General features: G+C 36.4%; 9 protein-coding genes across 9 annotated transcripts; 3 read left to right on the top strand and 6 right to left on the bottom strand.

Annotated features, from left to right (window-relative positions):
- Positions 1-1,702: 1,702 nt before the first annotated feature.
- On the bottom strand, positions 1,703-2,260 carry LOC130495003 (uncharacterized). Its single transcript, XM_056985891.1, has one exon. The coding sequence runs from the start codon at positions 2,258-2,260 to the stop codon at positions 1,703-1,705; it is 558 nt and encodes a 185-aa protein (XP_056841871.1).
- A 478-nt stretch (positions 2,261-2,738) lies between these two features.
- Positions 2,739-4,291, bottom strand: LOC108859666 (uncharacterized). The gene is made up of 5 exons (XM_018633575.2): positions 3,884-4,291; positions 3,671-3,789; positions 3,391-3,579; positions 3,240-3,291; positions 2,739-3,151 (listed from the first exon to the last, which is right to left on the bottom strand). Exons 1-5 carry the CDS (start codon positions 4,160-4,162, stop codon positions 3,035-3,037), a joined length of 756 nt encoding a protein of 251 aa, XP_018489077.1. The 5' UTR covers positions 4,163-4,291; the 3' UTR covers positions 2,739-3,034.
- A 5,655-nt stretch (positions 4,292-9,946) lies between these two features.
- LOC108860703 (zinc finger BED domain-containing protein RICESLEEPER 2-like) lies at positions 9,947-11,948 on the bottom strand. The gene is made up of 2 exons (XM_018634561.2): positions 11,790-11,948; positions 9,947-11,607 (listed from the first exon to the last, which is right to left on the bottom strand). The coding sequence occupies exons 1-2, from the start codon at positions 11,818-11,820 to the stop codon at positions 10,049-10,051; spliced, it is 1,590 nt and encodes a 529-aa protein (XP_018490063.2). The 5' UTR covers positions 11,821-11,948; the 3' UTR covers positions 9,947-10,048.
- Positions 11,949-13,505: 1,557 nt separating this feature from the next.
- LOC108861999 (putative F-box protein At3g17620) lies at positions 13,506-15,045 on the top strand. The gene has a single exon (XM_018636002.2). It carries the CDS (start codon positions 13,655-13,657, stop codon positions 14,912-14,914), a length of 1,260 nt encoding a protein of 419 aa, XP_018491504.1. The 5' UTR covers positions 13,506-13,654; the 3' UTR covers positions 14,915-15,045.
- A 263-nt stretch (positions 15,046-15,308) lies between these two features.
- Positions 15,309-17,655, bottom strand: LOC108858897 (zinc finger BED domain-containing protein RICESLEEPER 2-like). Its single transcript, XM_056986308.1, has 2 exons — positions 17,530-17,655; positions 15,309-17,136 (listed from the first exon to the last, which is right to left on the bottom strand). Exons 1-2 carry the CDS (start codon positions 17,576-17,578, stop codon positions 15,419-15,421), a joined length of 1,767 nt encoding a protein of 588 aa, XP_056842288.1. The 5' UTR covers positions 17,579-17,655; the 3' UTR covers positions 15,309-15,418.
- A 181-nt stretch (positions 17,656-17,836) lies between these two features.
- Positions 17,837-19,204, top strand: LOC108862003 (uncharacterized). Its single transcript, XM_018636006.2, has 5 exons — positions 17,837-17,925; positions 18,195-18,276; positions 18,392-18,436; positions 18,678-18,775; positions 18,957-19,204. Exons 2-5 carry the CDS (start codon positions 18,223-18,225, stop codon positions 19,033-19,035), a joined length of 276 nt encoding a protein of 91 aa, XP_018491508.1. The 5' UTR covers positions 17,837-17,925; positions 18,195-18,222; the 3' UTR covers positions 19,036-19,204.
- A 202-nt stretch (positions 19,205-19,406) lies between these two features.
- On the bottom strand, positions 19,407-21,000 carry LOC108862002 (uncharacterized). Its single transcript, XM_018636005.2, has 7 exons — positions 20,592-21,000; positions 20,420-20,508; positions 20,274-20,326; positions 20,159-20,189; positions 20,004-20,082; positions 19,775-19,920; positions 19,407-19,591 (listed from the first exon to the last, which is right to left on the bottom strand). The coding sequence occupies exons 1-7, from the start codon at positions 20,884-20,886 to the stop codon at positions 19,556-19,558; spliced, it is 729 nt and encodes a 242-aa protein (XP_018491507.1). The 5' UTR covers positions 20,887-21,000; the 3' UTR covers positions 19,407-19,555.
- Positions 21,001-21,625: 625 nt separating this feature from the next.
- LOC108862001 (uncharacterized) lies at positions 21,626-23,400 on the top strand. The gene is made up of 6 exons (XM_018636004.2): positions 21,626-21,732; positions 21,967-22,096; positions 22,213-22,382; positions 22,450-22,732; positions 22,939-23,105; positions 23,183-23,400. The coding sequence occupies exons 1-6, from the start codon at positions 21,648-21,650 to the stop codon at positions 23,335-23,337; spliced, it is 990 nt and encodes a 329-aa protein (XP_018491506.2). The 5' UTR covers positions 21,626-21,647; the 3' UTR covers positions 23,338-23,400.
- LOC108862000 (S-adenosylmethionine synthase 2) lies at positions 23,381-25,048 on the bottom strand. Its single transcript, XM_018636003.2, has 2 exons — positions 24,893-25,048; positions 23,381-24,732 (listed from the first exon to the last, which is right to left on the bottom strand). Exon 2 carries the CDS (start codon positions 24,722-24,724, stop codon positions 23,543-23,545), a length of 1,182 nt encoding a protein of 393 aa, XP_018491505.1. The 5' UTR covers positions 24,725-24,732; positions 24,893-25,048; the 3' UTR covers positions 23,381-23,542.
- Positions 25,049-26,138: the final 1,090 nt, after the last annotated feature.

Raw genomic sequence — 26,138 nt, 5'->3', positions numbered from 1 at the left:
TCATTCAAAATCCAAAGTGGTCTTAAAAAACAAAATAAACTCTTAACAAAAGCCACTTCTTGTGTTGAGACCCAAGAGGATGAACTTGAGTCTGAACCTAAAACGACTGTCTCAAACAACAACAACAACTCAAATATCAATTGTCCTAATGAGTAGTTAAAGTATATAGAAGTTTTTGTTCTTACCTTTTGTTGTTGAGAAGATTCAGCAGAATCTGAGCTGCTGCTATAGAATGCAAATGTCTTTAATCTTCCATCAGTGTCGGTAGCTTTTAACTTTGACTTGGGATGCTTCGTTTCCTTCACTTCTACGTTTACATCCTCCTTTTCCTTTAGGTTCAGTTCCTCTTTCTCCTCTATGTTTTTTTCCACGTTCTTTTCCTTCTCAATTTATTTTCACTATTGCCTTTCTCTAACCGATAGTGGATGATAGCAAGATCCCCATACCTGAAATGAAACAAAAAACAATCAAATATCGACTAAATGAATTAACTAGAAATGAGAACTCACTTTCCGCAATGTAGGTGGAGAGGTTAAAAGAATTTTTCAAATAGGGAGCAAAAATAGTTCAACAATGGCGAGAAGAGGAGACCAAAAGGACACTATACATGTCGATTCTATCCTTGATGTGCCAGAAGATGATATGTAAGCACGTTTATTTCTATTGATCTTTTTTTCTTCTAATTGTTTGACTAATATTTCATTTGTATTGCAGAAGAAATTTCTTTACGCCAAGAAGGAAAATCAAAAGATTTTGCATTTGTTGAGTTTAATTCTGCAAAAGCAGTTCATGAGATAACTTGTTTTGTTTTTTTTTTGTTGTTTTGAGATTACTATATTAATCATAAATCACTTTACTATATATATTAATAGTTTTTTGTTACATGCAGAGACCGAAACTACAGCGTAAGCAAATGTTAAACTGTTCTATTTTTATGTTCGGTTCTTTTCTTTGATTTCGGATAAATGTGCATAATGATAAAAGTGGCAATATGAATGTGAGTAAGAAAATTTAAATTTTGTTTTCAGTTGACAGATATATAAAATGAAGTTTCTTTTTTTCAATAAAAGACGAGGTTCTTCATGAAGTTTAAGGGTTTCACTGATGACATTAAATTACTTAACATTTCTATGAAATTTTACTATTTACGGACATACATTTTATCAAAGGTTATGAACAGCCACAGTCAATAAAATTCACAATCCAATCAAAAACTAAATGAGAATAATCCAATTTTATCATAGTTATCTAATTGTTTGGTCCGCTTTATTGAGAAAAAGTTATATTCATTGTAACATTTTGAGATAAAAATTTAGAAAAGAATTTATCAAGCTAAATGCATAATAAAGAAGTCAAAGTTGCGGTGACCAATCACATGTGAAAGCTTCCTTCGTATTGGGTATCACCCATACTTTGGGCCGAGAGAGCATGGTGATTTTGCACTTACAATATCTCTCTAAAATATCTCTCTAAAAGACGTTGATTGGGCTTCTTTCTAGATTCGTAAACTAGAAAGACGTCTTTCTAGATTTGTAAACTAGATCAACAGTATTATTTGATTCCAAATAAGCTCACGATGAGCATTATTATTGGTTATGATTTTAATAACTTTATTGATTTATAAGTTGCTACACCAAGAGTAGATGACATCTTAATCGTTTTTGCTTGTTACCATCATGCAGGTGAATGAAACATAAAAGAATCAAGACGTCAAAACGCTGGAGAAAACGCTACCAATGTTACACATTCTCTCAAACACCAAATTGCGTATAGAATTACTCACGTTTTTCAGATCTTTAAGGTCAGCCTCACACGAAGATATAATGTCCAAGGCTTTAGAAGCTGCCTGAGGTACTAGCTCGTACGATTTAGACCTCGCAAACACTTGAGCTCCCTCGATTGCTGTAACGGCTAATTCATAATCTATCGCACAAATCTTATAAGTGTCCTTGAGATACGGATCAGTCGTTGTTGTCGCTAAGTCTTTCATTGCCGAAAGATTCATATTGCCAAACACTCGCGTCTTTTCGAGGACCATATCCACAAGACCACCTAGGTCGAGGGCTATGGTTACCGCAGAAGAGGTTTGCCAGATGCAGAAAGTAATGTTATCAATTGGCGGTTTTGCGCAGAGTTGGTTAAGTAGTTCTGTTGTGACTTTGTCAGTCGGAGAAAAAGATGAAGACAGAGGGGTGATTGTTATGATAACGAGAAGAGGAAGAATTGAAAACACGTTTCTTGTGACGGAAGATAAAGCCATTGCCTTGAGTGTGCAAGAAGCGCTATGTGGTTTTTAGATTTGAGGAGTGGTTGTTCCTTATCAATTGATTATATAGAAAATACTTTCCTCTCTTTCTCTCTATAGGAATGTCCAAACTATTTAAGAAAAAGATCACATGAAAACTATATCCATTGACTTGATTATTTAACACCCTATATGCTTAGGGATTTTTAATAAAATGCAACTGTTATAGCAAAATTAATAAGAATATCCAAATGAGCTATTGCATACTAATGACTTCACTACAGTTTTCTCTAATTTATTGTTTGTATCAGTATCACAGATTTTTTTCTTGTTAGTTGAAACTTTTTGAAGATTGTTAGAGTAAAACGAAGCATTTATTTTGTTAATTATATTAAAAAGCCTATTTTGGCATGAGATCTTTGTGTGCCTCTCTGTATCTGTATCCCCAATTATAATAAATTTTTGGTTAGTTGAAGCATTTTGGAGATTGCTAGAGTAAAACGAAAACATTTATTTTGATCTAATCAAATGAATTTAGTTGAAAAGAACAATATAATTACTAAGTACTACATAATAGTTTCATTTTCTAACAATATCAAACTTCTAGAGTTAAATAATTATTATTATATCAACTCTTTTATTAAAAAAAAAAACTATTTTGGCAGGTTTTATCTTGGTGAGGGACTAAGAGTAATGAAATCTTGACCCGGATTTGTTTCTTTTGGCGACATATCTAATGGAACCTTTGCAAGCTAGAAACTCTATACATTCTTCGCTTGCTTGTAAATTTCATTTTCTAATGTCCACATCACTAGTAGTCTCCGCAACTGACTTGAGCCATCTTGCAAGATTGATCAAGAACGGTGTGTAGACAAAGTAGCAAGTTGTTGTCCAAGTGACCAATCCCTTCACCATTGAAAAGACAAGAAATAACAGAAACACTCTTTTATATTATTCTTGCTTCAATAAGATGCATGTATAAAAGCTCTTTTACCTGACCAAAGATCTCTATGTTTGCTTCTGGATAGTACCACAGATGAAAGAATCTGTTAAGTACATGTTAAGTTACGTCAATCTTTAAGAGTTCTTTATATCTAGAAAACAAAGACATGGGCTAAATGATTGAATCCCGCGGTGTTACTTACTGCATAATGGGGATTTCGGCTAAGGGACAGGCGACACCGAGGACGGAGGCGATGGTGAAGCCAAGCCAGGTTCTATCCAGAGAGAACCATAGAAATTCTGCTAAGGCAAATAGAATGTAAGCTTCTACGTTGTCTGAAACTCCAGCTTTATACATTTCAGCACTTAGCTCTAAGAACAACACCAGTGCTCTGTTTCATTCACCAAACCATACAAAGTAGTCACTTCTACCGTACGTCCCACATTTAAGTAGTCTGCTAAACACACAGCAACAACACTTACAAGAGTGAAATTACGGTTTTGTCCAGGTTACCACGTGGAGGCTTTGTAGAGGTTTTATCATCCAGTAGAAGTTGCAGTAAACCTACTGTGCAGTAAAATAAGCCAAGCAAGAATGGGACCTGAAGAAGAAGTACACATCATACTTTGATTACAGTATTAGAATGTTTGTGAAATGATTTCAAAGTCACGATAGGTTCTTGAGTAACTAGTTACCCAGATGTTGGTGTGAAGAGGACCGATTTGAAAAGCTCCGTTTTGGTAAACCACGAGATCGACACGTGAGTGGAGACCATCGAGAAGAGGACCCAAGACGAAGCCTGAACCAAAGAGCGAGACACTTGTTGGGAGGATCCAAGATTTTCCGGTACTGGTTTTGCTCTGCCTCTGCTGATTCAGGCAGAGGATTTTTCGAACCGGTGAACGGGTTGGCCCATTTGGTTTTGATAGTCTGATGAGAGTGATTGAAGGAGAAGATATCGCTGAGACAAACATCTTTCTGTTCCGTCCATACAAAAAAGTAAAATAAATAAATAAAATTTGATGTCTCGAATCTGTTTGAAGAAGGGTACAAAATGTATTTATAAAATATCAAAATTATTAACAATTAAATAAAATCATCGTTCTAAAGTATATTAATGTATAAACAAAAAAATTAAGCAAATTTCCAAAATGTTTGTTTCTTAAGTTTTTGTACGTAAACTTGCATCTATACTATTAAAACACAAGACCCTTTTTTGAGGTGCCCTTGATTTTCAATAGTATTTACCATTTCTTACCACTGAGATATATTTTATTCTATGCTTTTGATTAAATGTTCTTTAAATTTGCTGAGAAACCTATTCATTATCCATCTGATCTGTTTAATCTTTTCCGCTCCTTTAGTTAGTTTACCTATTTTAATTATCCCTTAAATATATAAATCTACTACCGTGGCTATATATGTTAATAGATATCGAATTTTAACCCTACCTAAACGAACTTCAAACCCTAATAATATTTTTTTGTGTATACTTTGAATAAATAACTATTAACATGTGTTAGTAAGCCTGTCAATTTTTATTAACATGTGAAATATCATTTTGTGATTTGTGTAAGTGTCGATCATATGATTGTGCTATATAATGTGTATTAATATAAAACAATCATCTGTTTTGTATTAGCATGTAAACTACTATATAAAACAATCATTTTACAACCAAAATATCTATGTTATTAAATCCAAACTCATAATACCGTTTGACAATCTATATATACGTGATTTCATTTTTTTAAAGATACTGTCGAATCTGTAACATTTACCACATTAATGCTTAGATGTCAAAAACTCAATCCTTTTACAAGAACAGTATATGCAAGCTAATCTTCAAAATATCTATACTTACACAAAACAGGATATTTCATAAATATTCCAATTGAATTCAAAAATCTCGCTCCGCAAACACATAAATTTAGTTTTGATCAAACAACAATATACTCACTTTTAAATTTGAATAACTATATTAATATTTTGAAGCGGAAAGTTAGTAAGAAACTGGAAACAAAATATATTGTGAATTATTAATGAAGTATATTCCAAGTAATATTCTATCAATCACCAAATTTTCACCTCATATGTTCCATCCGTGTAATCTCTATCCAAACCTACATCCTCATTCACTATATATACAACCATATAAAGTCTAAACCCTTATATTGTACCACAAAAATCTGAACAATATTATTGCAGATGTTTGAGAAACAAAGTAACCAAGATAGGAAGGCTCTAGAGATTCTCTTTACCTCTTCATGTTCGAGCGTCTGTGTGTGAAAGGAAGAATGACTTGGTAACTCGGGAACTAACCAGTTCTAACGAATGGAACCGTCAATGGAGCTGCTTGGAGAGATGCAACAGTATAAGCCTCGACACCATGTCACCATAGTTTGTCCATTCAGCTCGGTGTTTTCTCAAGACCCTCAGCAGAAGGGGTGGAACATTCTTCAAGGGAACACAAGTAAGAGAATGAGTTTAATACAGTAATTTAAAACGATTATTTTATCTATTCATGTGTTAATCATGGTATAAGAACCTACACCAGCATAGAAGCTTTGGCACATAGGACAGAGCAAAATATAAACCAAAAACCATGGAAAATGCAATAATTATTCATTTCAAGTTGCAAATTATTAATTGGGAGACGAGGGACACAATAATAAACTACAAAGATTACTTATACAGTTAATATTAATTCTAAAATATGCCACTAATATCTGTACACATAAGTTTATAGATGTGAACATAAAAGGTCAAAAGAAATAAGACACTACACAAAATTGGGCAAACGTTTCAAACAAGCACACATCACAAACACAACATAATTCATGTTGCCTTTTACTGGAATATTTTTAAGCTATGATTTCAATTCAATATATAATGTGTTTCTCTCTCTAAGTATGTGTCTCATGTATTGCAGGTCGTCTCTGTGGAGTTGCCTGCAAGCCTATTGTCTATTCTCACACCACAGGTTGTGAAAATTTTTGCTCTGCATCATTCTCATAACATTTGTACATGTGTTCTAGCTCTTCTTTTATCAAGTATCCATGTTCTTTAATCTAGAAAGTTGGGATGTCTTTGGTTTTCTAGGTTCTGACCATGTGGAAAATGATAGACATGTGGAAGAAGAAGCACAACCCATCCGGAATAGTCTACGAATGGTTTCTTGCAAAGGCATACTTCTTCTGTTTTAGATCTTCTTTGATGATGGCTTAGATTTAAGTACAATTATTTTAGTCTTTTTCTGTATGCTAGATCGCAAGCAAGCTTGATGTTTTACCTGGTGATGAGTTTCGTGTGGCATATGAAGAAACAGTCAAATTTGGTAGCCATGTGATCGGCAGTGCATGTAACTTTGATAATTCAAGAACATGTATTCATATTTTAAATCTATTTTCTTAAGGAGTCGTATGCATTGGTATTTATTGGAGACAGATCAACATGGGCCAAAATACCACTATGGCACAAAGTGAAGTTTTTGTATGGCTTTAGTGTTTCAACTTTCAAGCTGTCTTTCTACCGAGCTCTGAGAAACTTAACAATGGTTAAAGTCTTTTGCTTCCTTTTTATTTGAAGGTTACGTGATTAAGTTATTATTTTAAATTTTAATTTAACAACTTCATTAAAATAATAAAGAAACTGTGAACATTAATTTTGCTATATTTTTATATTTCTCGCTACTTATATACTAACTAATGAAATCAATATTAAAGGAGAAGAACCAAGAAACGTGGGTTAAATATTTTAAATCTTAATAATTACATAATCTAAAGATCACTAAAATATAGCAACAAATATCTCTTTACGAATCTACAATAACTATTTATTTATCTAAGTATATTTTCCAAATCTACACTATTAAATTATGTTAGTTGATTTGAACAGTAATTAATACAAATTTTTTTAAACTAATGAAAGAGGAATATTCAAATTTTGTGGGATACGGAAATAATCCAATATATATTTTGAAAATATATGGTCTATCAACTTACACTCCTATTTTAAAGGTTTATTTTAAAGGTTTATGATCTATATCGACACAAATTTCAAATTTAAGTATATTTTCTATTTATATCGAACTCCTATTTAAGTATATATTTATATATTTATGTATATTTACTTGTGCAATGGCTATGACACAAATGTATAGTTATATATGCAATACTACAAATTTAAATTTAGTACAATTGTCAAAACTTCTGACTAATAATTTTTACAACGATTTTCACATAGTTTTAGAAATTAGAATATTTCCGAATAACAGTATTTGATTTTCACCTGGTATTTTTTAAAAAATCGTTTTTGTTCTTTGTTTACAAGATGTTCTTTTATACTAAAAGTATATTTGAATAATTATTAAAATAACTTATATTTTAAAGTATATTTAATAACAACTAAAGGTAAGGAAATCCAACTGTTAAAAGCTTTTTCAATGAAAAAAATATTGTTAGAACTAATTTCCAAAATTTATTCATCCTAGATATTTAATATTTAAAGAAGACTGAATTTTGTAGCATATTCTTTTTCCGGTTTGAAACTAACCTCACAATAAATAATCTTAATATATTTTATAATACAGATTAACAATATCTTCATTTTAAATATAAATTGAAATGTATATTTAAATCTAATATATAAATTGAAAGGTATATTCAAAGTCTAATATTCAAATATCTTTTTATTTAAATGTATATTTAAATCTGATATATAAATTGAAATGTATATTCAAAGTCTAATATTGAAATATTGTTTTATTCAAATCAAAATATATAACTGTTTATGAATTTTGATAATATATAAAAGGTTTATTATAAATATATTTTTATATATTTTTATAATAATTAAATTAAAAAGTATGGTTTAAAAAATATAACTCACGGATAACCGCAAAATTAAGTAGAACGGGTACAAAATTATTTGTTTGCGGGTTGTACGAGTCAGATTTTTTACCAAAACAAAACTAAAACCCGCAGGTTAGCGGATCAGCGGGTCGGGTTCGACCTGTAACCCATCTTTAACCGAACGTATACCGGATCAATTTTTAAATTGTCATTATTTAATAAAATATATTTTGATTAAGATTTGCACACAAATATGATTAAAAAACATATGAATATAATCACAAAGAAAACATAAATATGAAAACTAAATTTAAAACAAAAAATATGCCCGCCCTCAAAAGGGCGGGTCAGAATCTAGTCTATTCTATTAAAAGAGAAACATTCTGAAAAAAATCTACTTATACAAGGTTACTGTACCTTTTCATTTAAGCAACAATTATTTGGTCTTACATAGTATTAGCCCATTAACAAAATATAACTATATATTTAGCTAACTATATTTATTACACTATATTTATTACGCCAAATTTAAAAAAACTAATATACCAACTTTATATTGACATATCAAAACATGTTCTACATAATATAACACACGACAATCACTATATAATTTATAATTGAGTTAAGCCATACATTATACATTTTAGATTCTACCACCATAACTATTATAATTTAAAACGTGATGGGCTTAATCCTATTACACAAAACAAATAGTTAAACATATATTAAAACAAAAGCTCATCTATAATAACTTTAATGACAAATATGTTTATAAAATAAAACAGCTAACAATGTTTTATTTTAAAATTTTAGTTTCTTTATCAAAAAAATAAATAATAATTATTGGTTTTATTTTTCTGTATTTTGATAGTTAATATTCATAAAAATATTCGAAAAATATTCTTTATCAAAAATAAACAATTTATGAAAAGAAATTTGGGGTTTCGGCTCGGGTCAGTTCGGTTTATTCGATTTTCGGGTTATTCGGGTTGGGATGTTTAGGAACCATTTAGGAACCTGACATTTTTCGGATCTGTTCGGTTCAGATAATGTCGGGTTTCTATTTTTTATAAAACCAGAAGTGGAACCAAATTATAAATAATTCGGGTTTGGTTCGGGTTTAAAACCAGAAAACTGAAAAAAAATCCCGAAACCCCGAGTTAAACCCAAAAAAACGAAAAAATATTCGGGTAATTCGAGTAGTTCGGGTTTTATGGAAATTTTTTATTTGTAAATTATATTTTATATATATTAAAGTTAAAATAATTAATAATATTTTTAATATATTCAAAATAGTCGGGTATCCGTTCGGCCCCGGTTCGATTTCGTTTTTTCCGATTTAGAAATATAGAAACCGCTCGAGTTTTTGTAATCTTTTATCCGGTTTAGATTTCAGTTTTTTCGGTTTGGTTTTCGAATTTCAGATAATATGCCCAAAAATAATTATGTTCATGCACATCATCGTATAAAATTTTATTAGAAAAAAAAATTACAAAAACAAACCCGCGCTTTCTAAGCGCGGGTCAAAATCTAGTTAAATATTAAAGTGATCAAAATATGACTTACTAAATTTTTTAATATCATTAATATATTTAGTTGATCTAATTAAATAAATATTTTTATTTTTTCAGTTTGGTTTACTTCGGTTTGATTTGGATCGATTTCGATTCGGTTATGTTAGTTCAGTTTGTTTTGGTTTTTTTGGCCTGTGAAGTATTATCTTGCTAATGAGATTTAGACTCATAAACCTTGTCACAATATCTAGTGATTAACTTTGTAGCATGTCACAATCTCTGGTGATTATATTACTTATCAAGTCTGTATGAAATGGGCATCAAAGTCACCCTTGAGAGTTTAGACTCTCAAGTCTCAACAGGAATACGATTGTGTAAAAAAATCTTCAAAAACAAAAACAGTTACTAAGTTTCATGAAGGCTATATAAAAGCATCTTAAGTTCTTAATAAGGAGAGAAAAAAAAGGAGATCGTACCAATTTTTCCATCAACATCAAATTGGTATGAGCGATAACCAGCTTCTACCGCACACCATGGCGTTAGCAGCTTTGGCATCCATGGAAAGAACATACTCCGGAGGCTCTCTTATCTCCGAAACATAAGCATCATACGACGTTGCACGTGAGATCGGTATAGAGAGAATGTCACGAGCTACACGTGAGAGGATTGAATACTTCTGGCTCTCTTCTTTCCACCATTCCAACGCTTTGAAGTCTTTGTTCCACTCCATAACCGGCTCTTTGAGATATGAATCGAGTTCAGATTCTTGAAACTCTCTTGAACATCCTCCTTCAAACTTTAGATATTCTTTAAACAAAACAAAATCCTCGTATGCATCTGCCTTCTTCTTCTCTACTTCATCACCATAACCTTCATCATCATCACCGTCTTCTTCTTCTTCTTCAAAGTCAATTGTAGCAACAGGGCATATTGGTTTATGACAGATATCATTAGCTGCATAGCGAGCATACACATTACGTAAATAGTCCAAAACGGTCTCAGCCTTGGAGCCATCATCATTATCCACCTTCTTTGAGCAGTAAAAATCAATGTACTTCATCTTAAACCGAGGATCCAACACAGAAGCAGTAGCCAAAACAAGAAACATATCATTCCAATACTTATCAAACATCTTCAACATCCTTTCACCTTTCCACAAAAAATAATCACCATCACCATCACCACCACTAGCAACCTCTTGCTCCAACATCACCTTCAGCTCCGCAAGAAGGTGAAAGTAGACATTAGACGTCGAATACCCTCCCTCAAAAATCTCTTCCGCAACCTTATAGATGACACCAGCGAGCCTACAAAAGGTCCGAATCTTCACCCATTCTTCATCAGATGGTTTATCATAATCATCGTAAATCTCATCCTTCGAAAACGCATCCTCTTTTTGCATATCAACGGCTTGCTGGAGATGATACAGTCTCACATTCCAGTTGGTAGATGAAAAACTTCCCCATCCAACCAACATGCGAACCTCCTCATACAACGACCAGCTAAACTCGCTGTACAGATCATTAACCATTAACCGGAACAGATCAGAACAGCAATAGACCACGAAAACTGGTAGGTTAACCGGACTATCCATACACTTCATGATAGCATCAACGTTCTTTTCGTCAAAACCTTCCCGGTTAGGGAGCAGTATAGTGGAGACCTTGTCCTGAACATCGAAATCCCGAACAGCTTTCCTGAAGTGGTAGACGTAAATGTCGTCGAGAGGTATCGAAACGCCGCCGGTGGTGAAGCCGAGGATCCAGCTCCTGACGTTAAAGTTATCGTCGACGAAATGAGCAGTCAAGCAGGTGTAGTCTCGGGCCGATTCGTCCCCGCTAATCATCCATTCGTAAGAGAGGGTTAGCTTTCCTTGGAAGTCATTGAGAAACGTCTTGGCCTTTATTTTTTGTGCTTCGTAGATCTTAAGTACTTCTTTCCTGATGGTTTTAGGGTTTATCTGAAGCCAGATCGGCATAGCGTCATGACCTTCTGTCTCATTCTCTTCAAAATCATATTCGGAATCGTCCGAGTTTTGGTTCTTCATCGAATCTAACAAGGAATAGTATCAGAATACTATCATGCATACAGACGAACACTTGAGACAAAAGTTAAAAGCGACGATATCTAGAATAAACCCTAGAAAACTAGGTACTTACATCGGTACAAAATCATGAGAAGACAAACCTCTTTGGAAACAAAAAAATATGACAAGGAAGAAGAGATTATAGAACCTGAATCGGATGCGAGGTCACTGTTGTCCATAACAAGGGTTGCTGTTCTGTCTTCTGTCTGTGGGGAGACGAAGGGAGAGAGAGGAATACTAGGGTTAATATAAAAGACGGTTCAGATTCTCAATGTTTTTTTTTTTTAGAACTTTCTGATTGTCAATGTTTAAATCTTTGTAGGATCTTATTTATTGTTTAGGTGGGAATGCTAACCTCACATACGTGGCGACCAGTTATTGAATAATCAGACGGTAGCTAATGTCAAGTTGGGGACGGATGTGATTAAACGAAATTTCATAAAATCTATAAAATATTAGTTTTTCATTTTTAGTTAAGAAAATAAAACAAGAGTAGATTGAGTTTTCATGAAGACAATACATATATAGCATTCTTAGTAACGACTTGGCCATATCAACGTCGCTGGCCAGCTCTCGCCGCACATCATGGCGTTCAAAAGTTTACCCTCCAATGCGACAATAAACTCTGGACACTCTCTTTTATCCGCAACATACGCACGGGTCGACGTGCCACGAGAGATTGGAATCGAGAGAATGTCACGAGCTACTCGGGAGAGGATCGGGTACTTCGAGCTCTCTTTCCTCCACCAGTCCAGTGCATCGAAGTCTTTGCTCCACTCCAAAACAGGCTCTTTGAAATAGGAATCAAGCTCTGACGACTCATGAAACTCTCTTGAACATCCTTCAAACTTGAGATACTCTTGAAAGAAAGCAAAGTCCCCATAACCGTCAGGCTTCTTCTCTTCCTCTTCTTCTGACTCGTCTTCGAACATGTACATGAAACAGCGTGGAGCTGGTCCACGTTCTGGTAGTGGACGTATCTCGCTAGCTGCGTAGGAAGAATACAGATTCCGTAAGTAGTCCAAAACAGTCTCAGCTTTTGAACCTTCATCATCACTATTCTTCGAGCAGTAAAAGTCTAGACACTTCATCTTGAACCGAGGGTCCAACACTGAAGCAGTTGCCAACACAAGAAACAGCAATGTAAGATTACTCTTTAACTTTTACCTTAAAAAATGAAAATTACTCGTTAATTTAACCTTCGCTATAGCTATAGTACCCAATAAACGAGAATTGTGAAAAAAAATCAATTTATGGTTCAAAGGATTGGGAGCAAAACCTGCAATTATATAAGAAAATTGTAAATAAGAGCTGCTATATCAAAACGACTAAGATGCATAATGGGGATAATCCAAAAGTCTTATGATGACCACAATCATCAATCTACATATTTTTCTCTAGGTAATGAAGTGCCATGTCTTTCCTTTAGTCTGAGTTAGCAACAATCCTACGGAAAGTTTGAGATTAGAGATCTTAAGGTCAAGTTCATACACTCTTGACGATAGATTGTTTACTTAACACGTTCTTGTTCCCGCATAGGTCAATCCTCTGGAACACCGAACACCATAAGACGATCAAAATAAATGCAACCAGTTTACTACATTGAGGAAAGTTGTTGTTAAGCAAAAGAAAAAATATATATATTCTGCCTTTAATTTGCATGGAAATTTATTAAGTTCTATCGAACCGAATGTAATGGTTCGGACATAGTCTTTGTCTTTTCGTGGGTTCGGTCACCTAAGTGCTTGGGCCGGTTCAGAAACATTGCGAGGCCTAACTATATTTTAAAGCCCATAATGGCCCAGTTACCTTTACAAACCGTCGCTCATGTAGGGTTTCTGCATCTTCAAACTGGTATCCGGAACAAAAGTAGAGTACTTTTTTTATGTCGGAATCAAATCTTGTAAACACGGAACCAAGAAAGATTTTGTTATTTCGAAATTGAAGCTTGAAGTTATCTAATTTTCTGTCAAATACATCGATCCTTATTGAAATTAGGAAGAGTTGAAGAGGATGTCGGAGATGATCTCGTCGTCGTCGTCTCCGGTGAAACCCAGGAGAACTTTCCGATCTTGTTCAAAAAAGCTCAACACTTTATCCAAAGATGGGAGCAAGGAGACGACGAGTATGGTCGATCTTCCAAGAGATTTGGCAGAGGAGGTGTTGTCCAGGCTTCCGGTGACATCTCTGAGAGGAGCAAGATCATCCTGCAAAAAGTGGAACACTTTAACCAAAGCTGAGAGCTTTTTCAGAAAGCACATGGGCGAACAAAAGCTGAGAGCTTTTTCAGAAAGCACAACGGTGGTCATGGTGATAGAGTTTCGGGTTTATTTGATGGCACTCAATCTCCCATCGATAACCTGTCAAGGTAAACTTACTAGCCTTGACAATTCAGATCGAGTTGATATATCACTAGTCTATCACTGCGACGGTCTATTGTTATGCATCGCAAAAGACTTGGCTAGTTTCCTTGTCTGGAATCCTTACACGAGTCAAACCTTGTGGCTCGAGCCCCCCCGAAGTCCTCCTCACCCTAGACTGGACTGGTATTCCTATGCTATAGGATACGCCGCCGCCGAGAATAGCAGCAGCAAATGCTACAAAATTTTGAGATTTATTGATCGTCTCCGCAATGACTTTGTAGAGCATGAAATCTACGACTTAAGCTCCTCTAATTCGTGGAGGGTTCTTGATGTCACTCCCGACTGGCATATAGAGTCTTATGCACGTGGCGTGTCTCTCAAGGGAAATACTTATTGGTTTGCTCGAGAAAGGTATCCAGCTAAACCAGCAGTTGGAGAACCCTACGAGGTTGCTGATTTCTTGATCTGTTTCAATTTTACCACCCAGAGATTTGGTCCGCGTCTTGGTCTGCCCTTTCACACTGGCTTTGAATGTACGGCCACTCTTTCTAGTGTAAGAGAAGAGCAGCTTGCCGTCTTATTTCAGATTGATAATTCCTTGCATATGGAGATCTGGGTCACGACTAAGATTGAGCCTGAAGAGGTTTCGTGGAACATGTTCTTTGCAGTGAATATGGAACCATTCTTAGATTTTCAGTTTGGAATGTCACAAGGAAGTTTCTTCATTGACCAAGAGAAGAAAGTCGTCGTGGTTTTTGATAAAGACACAGATATGTGTTTCACTCGCAACATAGCTTATGTCATTGGAGAGGGTGGATATTTCAGACGAGTAGATCTCGGAGAATCTATAGAATTTCATCGTCCTTTTGGGTGCTCATATGTTCCAAGCTTAGCCCAAATCAAGCAATGAGACAGACCAAAGCTGAAAAAAAAGAATATGAACAATTAGATTGTTAATCAGTTAATCTTCACTATCCAATATCTATGTTTCTTTGGACCAAAATAAGTCAGTTAGACAATATCTTTGTTCTCGAGCTTTCACATCCCTTGCACTAAGATCGTGCGACTCTTGATCAACTCAAACTCTGTGGTCTTTTCTTCTTTTATATTTTGACATTTTTACTAGTGATAAGTCTAATCCACTCTCTCTTTATTATTTTCCTATCAAGATGTTGGTCTCTTGTATTTCCAAGCTCTATCTTTATTGTTATACACATCTCTCTTCTTTGGTACCAATTTGCTTCATAGCAACAGATATGAAAAACAAATTTCATAAAATCTATAAAAATATTAGTTTTTCACTTTTAGGAGTTGTTTCGGTTTTTTTTTTTTGATCAAAGAGTTCTTTTAGTTAAGAAAAATAAAACAAGAGTGATTGAGTTTTCATGAAGACAATATAGCATTCTAATGTTTCTTAGTAACGACTTGGCCATATCAGAGTCGCTGGCCAGCTCTCGCCGCACATCATGGCGTTCAGAAGTTCTCCCTCCAATGCGACAATAAACTCAGGACACTCTCTTTTGTCAGCAACATACGCACGGTTCGACGTGCCACGGGAGACTGGAATAGATAGAACGTCACGAGCTACTCTGGAGAGGATCGGGTACTTTGAGCTCTCTTTCCTCCACCAATCCAATGCATCCAAGTCTTTGCTCCACTCCAAAACAGGCTGTTTGAAATAGGAGTCAAGCTCTGACGACTCAGGAAACTCTCTTGAACATCCTTCAGACTTGAGATACTCTTGAAAGAAGGCAAACTCCCCATAACCGTTAGGCTTCTTCTCTTCGTCTTCTTCTTCTTCGTCTACCTCGTCTTCGAACATATAGAAAATACACCGGGGAGTTGGCTCAACAGCACGTTCCGGTAGTGGACTTATATCGCTTGCTGCGTAGCGAGAATATAGACTGCGTAAGTAGTCCAAAACAGTCTTAGCTTTTGAACCTTCATCATCACTATTCTTCGAGCAGTAAAAGTCTAGATACTTCATCTTGAAACGAGGGTCCAACACAGAAGCAGTAGCCAACACAAGAAACATGTCACTCCAATACTTATCAAACCTCTCCAAAATCTCCTTACCTTTGCTGAGGAAATACTCACCATCTCCATTCTTGATCTCATCTTTCAGCATGACTTTTAGCTCCACAAGAAGATGGAAGTAGACGTTAGCCGTAGGATACTCTCCATCGAAAAGCTCTTTCGCCACTTTATAAATACAACCAGCGAGTTTGCAAAAGGTTCTAATCCTCACCCACTCTTCATCACAAGGATAATCGTAGTAATCATACTTGTCATCTTCAAACACATCTTTGGCTTCCATATCTACAGCCGTTTGCAGTTTATGCAACGTGTGAGTCCAATGAGTAGGATACAATCTTCCATCACTCTCCCAACCAAGCAAGATCCGGACAAGGTCCATCAGCCACGACATGCGTATGTCCTTATACAAGTCGTCAACCATCAACCGGAAAACATCCGAGCAGCAGTAGATGAGGAGCACGTTAGGGTTAATCTGACACTCCCCTCTCTCTTCTATCCAACCATCCAAACCAAGATCAACATTGTTAGGCACAAGAAGAGTTGACACCTTGCTCTCAATCTCGTAATCCTTAACAACGTTCTTGAACGAATCAAGATAAACGCCTTTCGCTTTCATATCCTCAGGAGAATGAGGATGGTAAGCCAAGATCCATTTCCTCATCTTGAAATCCTCGTCGGCGACGTAGACGCTGATGACCATAAAATCCTGGTGGAGAATCGGACCGACGATGTCTTCGCTAGTCCATTTCCAGTCACCAAGAACCATCCACTCGCAAGAGAGAGTTAGTTTCCCTCCTGCCTCTTTCAACAGTTTCTTGATTTTGTCTTTGCCTTCTCGGTACAGTTCGAGGATCGCGTTCTGGAGTTTACAAGTGTCGAGAGAGAAAGTGGGGCAGACGATGTGTACCATGTCGGTGATGGTAGAGTTCTCAAGGGTGGGATTGATCAAGTTACCGATGGCAACCTTGGCCATAGATCTGTAACGACGCTTCTCCACCACCTCCTCATCTTCTTTTTCTTCTTGACGAGAAGAATCAACCACAGCCTCGTGCTTATCATCCACAGGATCGTTAAGCTTTTGTTTCTTCTTCATACCTACAAAAATAATCCCCATGAGGCAGAGTTTTACATTCAGACTATAACACATAAACAGAGAAACAAGCTTATGCATACATATATAGTATGCATACACTACAATGACTACAGAACATATATTCAAAAGGACGCATATGCGTAGACACAGAGAAAGATTCATAACATTGTAAACACATTCAGACATAAACAGAGAAACACTCTTATATTTAGAAAGACACTAAAATCAGTACAGTACGTATACAAAATAAGACGGAGACAGATATACACCCAAAGGTAGATTGACAAAAGGAACAGAATGAACCCTAGAATCTGGGGATAAAATCCATTAACTAGACTTTAGCTCTCAGGAGAGACATGACTTGATGAAACGAAATAGGGAACAAGAAATTAGACCTGAACCGGAACCGGAACCAGAACCGGAGTCGAGATCACCGTTGTCCATACCAAAGTTGCTTTTCCCTGAAGGAGACGGACGGAGAGAGGGGGTGGATTTTAGGGTTTTTGTTTGAGTAATGAGAGACTGTTTTGTTTTCGATGCTTTAAATTGTAAAGATTTCTATTTATGATTGTGTTTCAAAAAAAATAATAATTCTATTTATGATTTAGGCGGGAATGCTACTGGAGTTAGAGTCTCTGAAGCAACTAGAGTCTTTCACTTTCCCTTTGGGCTGAGATCGTTGATTAATGGGCCTATAGTAACTGAAAGTCTTAAAATCCTGAAAAATCCCAAACTCTCGCCATTGAATGATTCTCTTTCACCGTCTCATCTGAAAGCTCGACGTATCGCCGGTAAGAATTCGATCTGTTTCCGTCTTCGTCGATTTGGTTTGCATAATTTTATTCGTTTCAGATTGCTATTTCAATGGATGCTGGTTTCTATTCAAAAAAAATGATTTGATTTTTTTTTGTTGCTTACTCCTAATTGTTAGATTTCTGTACAAAAATAAGGCCTTTTCATTTTAAGTTGTTGGTTTTAAGAGTAAAGCTTGTTCTTTGGTAGACGAGAGCTTCTACGTTTCTGATCGATTTAAGTGCGAATCTTGTTGTGGCTATTACAGGAAAATAAACCGTAACTGAAAAGCACTAATGCCGACTCTACAAGGCTCTTTGCCTCCTGAGCTCGCTAACAATGTTGTTAGGGTCTGTATCATCTGTTTCCTTTTTTTTTATTATTATTACAGTGTCCTGCTTAAATTGTTTTTTCTTTTCTTTTCTTTTCTTACTGATGTATTCTCTTTTTTTTCCTTATGGGCAGTTGTACCGAGAATGTCTTCGTAGAGCTACATTCATTGGTAAGCAGGTGAGGCTTCTCCTCCTCTCAACATATTTGTTTCTCTGTAGCTTTAGACGCTTTTGTTGCTTTGAATGGGTTTGTGTTTAGTAGGAATCCCATTCCCATTCCTGTTTCTAATATGATATATTTGATTAGATAAAAGAAATTAAATCGAATGCTGATTGAAGTTTATCAATGTTCTTTACCCTCGCAGACTTCTTACTTTTGGTATGGGAATACACTTTTTTTTAACTGTTTACTCTTACAGCAACACAACACTGAGCTGGTGGTTGGTATGGTGAGGCAGCAATTTAAAAAACACATGAATGAGACCGACCCCGAGAAGATTCAGAAGTTAAAGGATGAGTGAGTTGTTTTCGTTTCTTTTGTTTCTTCTCCCTTGTGAATGCTATAACTTGTAATATATATGCACGGTATCACTGCTGCATAGATCACACTCTCATCTCGTGAAAGCACTCTTGGAATTTTATCGTCTTATCTGAGAAGTTTGGAATGACTCAGCATGTTTTGTGTTTGTATTTGGCAGTGCTGCTCGGGGACTCATTAACCACATGTTGTTTGAGTCAGAGAAGCTAACAGGACGCAAGGTTAGCCAGAGAACCTGATGCAGCCTCGTTTCAGTATCTCATTGTTTTACTCTCTCTCTCTCTAGTTCATTGTTAGCCAATGATGCAGCTAGTTTGGCTTTAATAAAAGAGTTTGTCATAGCTTAAATGTTTCATAACATTGATCAAGTGGTTCTATACTTCAAATCGAATCATACAGTTCTTCCCCTTTGGTTTGGATACTTCTAGAAAATCAGTACAATTTTAGATTTTGACGAAATAAATCTAAAAAGGAACCTTTTCGAGTGAGATTATGTACACGGCTTCCTTAACAACAACATTATCTGCAGATATAAACTTGATAGGCCAGAAAGCTTTTTTTTTTTTTAAGAAAAGGCATGCTAAGAACGCAACCAACGTTGAGCCAAGAATGCTAAAAATATAACTGTTGTTCCTCCTGTAATTAGAAAGTATAACATTGAATCCAAGATATGATCGTCTTTACTGTTGCTCATAAATACAAAAAAAAAACAAGTCCTTGAGAACCTAAATGTTCTAAGCAACAAAGATTCTCATGACTTCAAGCTGTGTCTGCTTCCCTCTTCAACGACTCATCCTGAGATAAGACCATTTCCGAAATGAACAAAAGACACAGGTGAAACACAGACCAAGTTGCATGGTGTCTATGTGGAAGAGTGTGTGGTTTAGTCATGTGATAAAGATGGAAGCAAATAGTATTCCACAAACATAGAAACATCAACTTTAGCTAAAAGACTATAGAAAGCATCAGACTACACACCTTAATACAGACGTAGATGTAATGAACATCAGGGCTTTTGCCAATTGCTGATTCCACTGAACTTCCCTCAGCATCTAGAGGAATGGGTTTCGTCAGTTCCCATTTTGACGTTTCTAATGGTTGATGATGATCTGTTAAACTTTTGTCTGCAACAATATCAAGTTTCATTTAGCACAGATACTACAAGATACGAAATCACAAAGGAGGGTTACTGAAGTATATAGCAGACCTATCACATGGAGTTTCGTCGTCCAAGAGCGTGAGTCTTTAAACAGCCTAAGTCGGTAATCCGGAGCTCCATATGTAATCTACAGATAATTTATCTAAAAGTTTAAATGTGCATTAAACAAACAAAAAACGCATAATCATAACAAAGACTTTTACCAGGATGTAGACTCCTTTATCCTTGAGGACCCTATATAGTTTATTCATCAAACTGCTTCATTATTATGTGAAAATGATCAAGAAAGAAATATAAATTTGTGGATATAAATAGTACCTCCAAACTTCCTCAAGCATCTGCGTTGAGTGTTGCCTAGAATTGCTCCCACACTAAACATTGAGAAGAAAAAAAGGATCAGAATTTCTAGTGAGAAATCAAAAATCTTAGAGATAAAGAAAGTAAGTAGACATCCCCAGTCTCACCAAAATAGAGTCTAAGGTTCCTTTATCAATGACAGCATCAAAAGAACCATCTCCAAACGCCTTCATATCACGCACATCCATCTTCAAATCTGTTTTTTTTTTCCACACACACACACATAAAAGACAAAAAAAAAAAAACATTTCTCCCTCAGAGTAAAACAGAGACGTTTACATTTGAGCCGAGGACGGTCGGAGTATTTCTTGACCATAGCATCGATCACCACAGAGGAGATATCGATGCTGACCACGTCTTCGTACCCGTCGTCGACCATTCCTTCGCTGAACGCTGAGTTTCCGCAGCCGATGACGAGGACGGGGTGGGGACGGTTAGGGGCGTAGAGATTGATGAGAGGAGACAATGAAGCGTAGCTTTGGTACCAATCGAAGGGATCGGATTCGTTCGTGTAGCGTTCGTCCCAGTACCATTGCTCGCTGTATGATTGCGTTGGCGTCGTCTCTGTCTCCATCTCGTCTTCTCCGTCGTCGTAAAACTAATCACACTAACTAACTGCTTTTCGTAGATTCTTTTTGTTTTTTTTCTTTCTTTTTGGTTCTCGAATCAAACGAAGGGGAAAGAGAGAAAAGAGGAGGTAATAATCGGACACGAGCGACCAAACTGTGGTCGGAGACTTTTCTCATCAAACCACGTGGCCATGTGTGTCGGAAAGAATACAAAACCGATTTCCCGGTTTGATTAAAACCGTCGTTTAAGATTAAATATCGTATAAAACCGAAGATAAACCGGAATACTGATAAAACTGTTTTGGTTGCACAATGTCATGACTAGCACATTGAAAATCCAACGTTGTTGTGGTGTTTTTTTTTTGACAGAATACATATAATATACACAAGTTTTTTTTTCAGACCAGAAATCAACTAGTGAATAAGTTACTTTCAAGTTTATTTAATACTCTTTTAAGTATTGTTTCTCTCCCTTACCAAATGCATTGATTGACTGGAATAAGATTTAAAGCAACTCTTTTTAAATGTTTTTCCAAGTGTTTCTTTGTCTCCCTCCCTGTTGGGATTGGGAACCACCTTGTTTGGGAATGATTGCTAAGTTAATGCATATTCTTGCTTTTTCCTTCTGCAACCTCACAGGAAATACTAAGTCTACATGCATGAAGAAGAAGGTTAAATCCTTTCAAGCAAAGTATATATGTTTGATTCTAAAGCACAGTTTTTTTTTCTGTTTCTTTCATATATAAATAGGAAGTGAAATAGATTGATGCTTATCTGCATATACATTAGTTTTCTTTCTGGTTTCTGCCTATCTTCCCATCTTCCCATGGCTAGTTTGGGTGATCATGATGGTATTATCACTTCTTCTTCACTCTAATAATTTTTACATTTTACCTATTTGATTACATACAAAGACTGACAATGGTGTATGTAATGGTGTATGTATATATGCACATATGAGCCTCATGATTAACTTTCCATATCTCACCTTTTGTTGTTGTTCCTGTTTTGTTATGAAGAGTGTAATTGTTTTCATTTTCCTTTTTATTTAGTATAAAGGTAACTTTTATGAAAAATCACTGCAGAGATCATAAAGTCTGTTTCTGATGCCCCACCAACGCATTACATGGTCAAGATAGAGTCTTTCTCACTCCTTACAAAGCATGCTATAGAAAGATATGAAACTGAGAGCTTTGAAGCTGGAGGCTACAAATGGTGAGGAGGAGGCATCATTATCACACAACTTTATTTCTTCTTCTTTCTTTAATTATCTAACAAACCTTATCTTGTTAAAATGATTAATCATCATTATCATGTGGTTTTGCTTGCAGGAAGCTGGTTCTGTATCCAAATGGAAACAAGAGCAAGAATACAAAAGATCATGTTTCTGTTTACTTGGCTTTGGCTGACTCTAGCTCCTTGGGTCCAGGGTGGGAGGTCTCGGCTGTTTTCCGTCTCTATTTGCTAGATCAAAACAAAGATAGTTACTTGATTCTACAAGGTAGACTTGTTGTAGCTTCTCTACACTTCTTCATTAATGACTCTCTCATATGCATTTCATGTTGCAGGGAAAGAGAGACGGTTCCATACGATCAAACGTGAATGGGGATTCGATGAGTTCATCCCTACGGCTACTTTCTTTAATGCGTTAAACGGTTACCTTATGGAAGACACATGCATGTTTGGAGCTGATGTGTTTGTTTCCAAGGAGAGAAGAAGTGGGAGAGGAGAATGCTTATCAATGATTAAAGATGCTACTAGCTCAAAACACATATGGAAGATTGAAAATTTCTCTAAGTTAGACAAAGAAAGCTATGACTCAAACGCTTTCTTCGCTGGAGATAGAAAATGGTAACAACATACTTTTTCTTGTTGCAATCACAAAACGAGCTGATGCAAAATGGTTTTAACTAGTGTTCTAAAAATCGGTATAGGCCGCATGATCTAGCATGGCCCAGAAAAATTTGTTTAGGCGCATAAACCCCGACTAAGCACTAATCTCCTATAAAATGTATAATCACCACCTAATAATTTCTTGAACATTGATTTAAACGCAGGAAAATACGATTTTATCCATCGGGAACAAAGCAAGGAACAGGAACCCATCTTTCTATCTATCTGATCCTCGCAGATCCTGAAACTGTTTCAGACGGTGCAAAGATATTCACAGAGTTTACAGTAAGAATATATGATCAGCTTCAAGGCAGACACATTGCAGGGAGAGGTAACAACCATAAACTCAATTCTTGATATGTGAATATATTGTGACTTCTTGATCTTTAACTTGTGTCTTGTTTACAGTTACCAAATGGTTCAGTCGATCAACCTTGGAGAACGGATGGGTTAAATACGTATCAATGGTTTATTTCAATCAGCCAAGTAGTGGTTGTTTGCTTAAAGATGTCTGTCTCGTTGAAGCTGATGTCTGCGTTCATGGAACCACTAGTGCACTCTGATCACTCAATAGCCAAAACATTTGATAATGTAAAACAAGAATGATAATATTGAATATAATCTTTATATAATTCTCTTCTGAAAAAGAAACAAGAAATACAAAATATGATTTTTTAAACTTTGGCACCACAACAATAACATAATGATAAAATAATTAATAATTAATCTTAGAGCTGAAACATAAGACAAAACATGAGAACTGGTTTTTCAAGCTTGGACCTTGTTAGACTTGAGTGGCTTCACAACCTCCCAGGTGAAGTCAGCATCGTCCCTTCCGAAATGACCATAAGCAGCAGTCTTCAAGAACCTACCATTACCACCTCTCTTCAAATCCAAGTTGATAGAGATCATCCCAGGCCTGAAGTCAAAACTCTCCTTCACAATCTCAAGAATCTCCTTGTCTGGTATCTTCCCAGTTCCGTAGCTGTCAACAAACACTGACAACGGCTCAGGGACACCAATGGCGTACGAGACCTGCACAATGCAACGCCTAGCTAGCCCACTAGCCACAATACTCTTAGCCGCTTGCCTAACGATGTAAGCCCCACTCCTGTCAACCTTGGTCGGGTCCTTTCCGGAGAAAGCACCACCTCCGTGTGCACCCCAACCACCGTAAGTGTCGATGATGATCTTACGCCCGGTGAGTCCAGCGTCACCGTGAGGACCTCCGATGACGAAACGACCAGATGGGTTGAGATGGAAGATGGTCTTCTCGTCAAGGTACTTCTCTGGGATCACGGGCTTGATCACGTGCTCCTTGAGATCAGCTGCGATCTCATCGTTGGTCACAGTCTCATCATGCTGCGTCGAGATCAACACAGTGTGGACGCGGACAGGGACCATAGCTCCGTTCTCGTTGAAGTACTCAACGGTGACTTGCGTCTTACCGTCAGGTCTAAGCCACGCGCAAGTCCCGTTCTTGCGAACCTCAGTGAGTTTAGCTCCAAGCTTGGTCGCGAGGACGTGGCTAAGCGGCATGAGCTCGGGGGTCTCGTCGGTGGCGTAACCGAACATGTGACCTTGGTCACCAGCTCCGATCTCTTCAGGCTTCTTCGTGAGGTGACCGTGGACACCTTGAGCGATGTCGGGACTCTGCTGCTCGATGTTGACGAGGACCTTGCAGTTGTCAGCGTCTAGTCCGACGTCGTCGGAGATGAATCCGATCTCACGGCAAGTTTTGCGGACGATCTTCTCGTAGTCGACGTTAGCCTTGGTGGTGATTTCGCCGAAGACCATGACCATGTTGGTCTTGGTGCATGTCTCGCAAGCGACTTTGCTTTCAGGGTCTTGCTCGAGACAAGCGTCGAGGATGGCGTCGGAGATCTGGTCGCAGAGCTTGTCGGGGTGTCCCTCGTTGACAGACTCGGAGGTGAACAAAAAAGATTCCATCTTTCAATCTGATTCAAGAAAAACAGAGTATTAAAGAAAAAAACAGAGTACTAAAGAAGAAGAAAAAACAGAGTATTGAAGAGAAAAACAGAGTATTAACAAACGAGAACGTAATCAATAACAAGATCTAAAGTTGAGAAACGTAAGAAAGTAGAAAAATTTGCATACCTGAAGGTGATAGTGATGGATACTGCTAGAGAAATGTGGTGGTGGAAGTACGAAGGTGAAAGAAGAGCAGAGAAGGGTTTATATACACGAGCAGTGAGGTGGCGTAAGATCGTAATTTCGTCTAGATTCATCCCCACTTTCATTTGGACTCTGTTCAGACTTCAGAGAAAATGAGATCTAATCTGACGGTTCAGATTAGATCTGTAAAAGAAAGGGAATCTCAGCCGTTGGATTTTGCTTAACTTGACCACCGCGTGCAAGTACAACTAAGACAGCATCTAAAGAAGAAGAAGATCGGTAATGATGCAAAATCGTATTTTTAATTGTAAGATATTTTTGAAGCATATGTAAACATGTATTAATGATTTGATATTGTGAATCGTGAAGAAGTTAATAGAGATTAGAGAAAGAGGTTTGTGTCGGTGAGTGAGAATGGGACTGTAATTAATAACCGGGAAACCGGTTTGGGAGGGAAATAGAGATGCATACAGGCTGTCTCTTTAAACTTTTTAGTGATGTGTCCCACTGGGCCACAGGCAAAAAGACAACATAGAATTCTTCATTTTTCCTCTCTCTTTGTTAGTGTCGGCTAGGGTGTCAAATTAGACCACTTGGTCCATGGTCTGATTTTTCTGAATCTTGTCTTGTCCGTTCTGAAAAGGCAAAAATGAACAGTTACGCCAATAATTTTGTTTCTTTGGGTCAGGGAAGATCGCAAACTGCTTTTTTCAGATCAGCTCAAACGTATTTGGATCGATTCTTTAGCTTTCTCTTTTTTTTTTTTTCTGAGATTTCTTAATTTGAGCTTGGAAGTAGATGCTTACTCACAAATAAAGTAGTGTTTAACGAGTGATCATCCAATGGCTAACGTCTGTTCAATTCAATTCTTTGTTAGATGTGTAGTATGAAATAATAAAATAACATGCTCCATAAGTAATCAAATTAAATATATAGTTAGATACTATAACATATTTAATTTATCTTGCCAATTTATTTTGAGTTATTGAACTCCAAATATGGATACAATGGGCCAAAAATAAGGCCCTGAATCAGTGAAATAATTAAGCCTGTTTAGCTGACAGTGGGCTTACTCATAGAAAAATAAAATTGAAATAAAGAATTGAATGGGTCTATTTTGTAAACATTTTACTTTATGGCCTCTGGCCCTAGCCCATATGGGTAACTAGTAAACAAACACAGCTCAACTAAACCGGAATGTTGTTGATGTATTTTTGGTTCTGTTGTG

The sequence above is a fragment of the Raphanus sativus genome, chromosome 5 (assembly GCF_000801105.2).
Source record: "Raphanus sativus cultivar WK10039 chromosome 5, ASM80110v3, whole genome shotgun sequence".
Lineage (NCBI taxonomy): Eukaryota > Viridiplantae > Streptophyta > Magnoliopsida > Brassicales > Brassicaceae > Raphanus > Raphanus sativus.
This window is presented reverse-complemented; position numbering and strand designations above follow the sequence as displayed.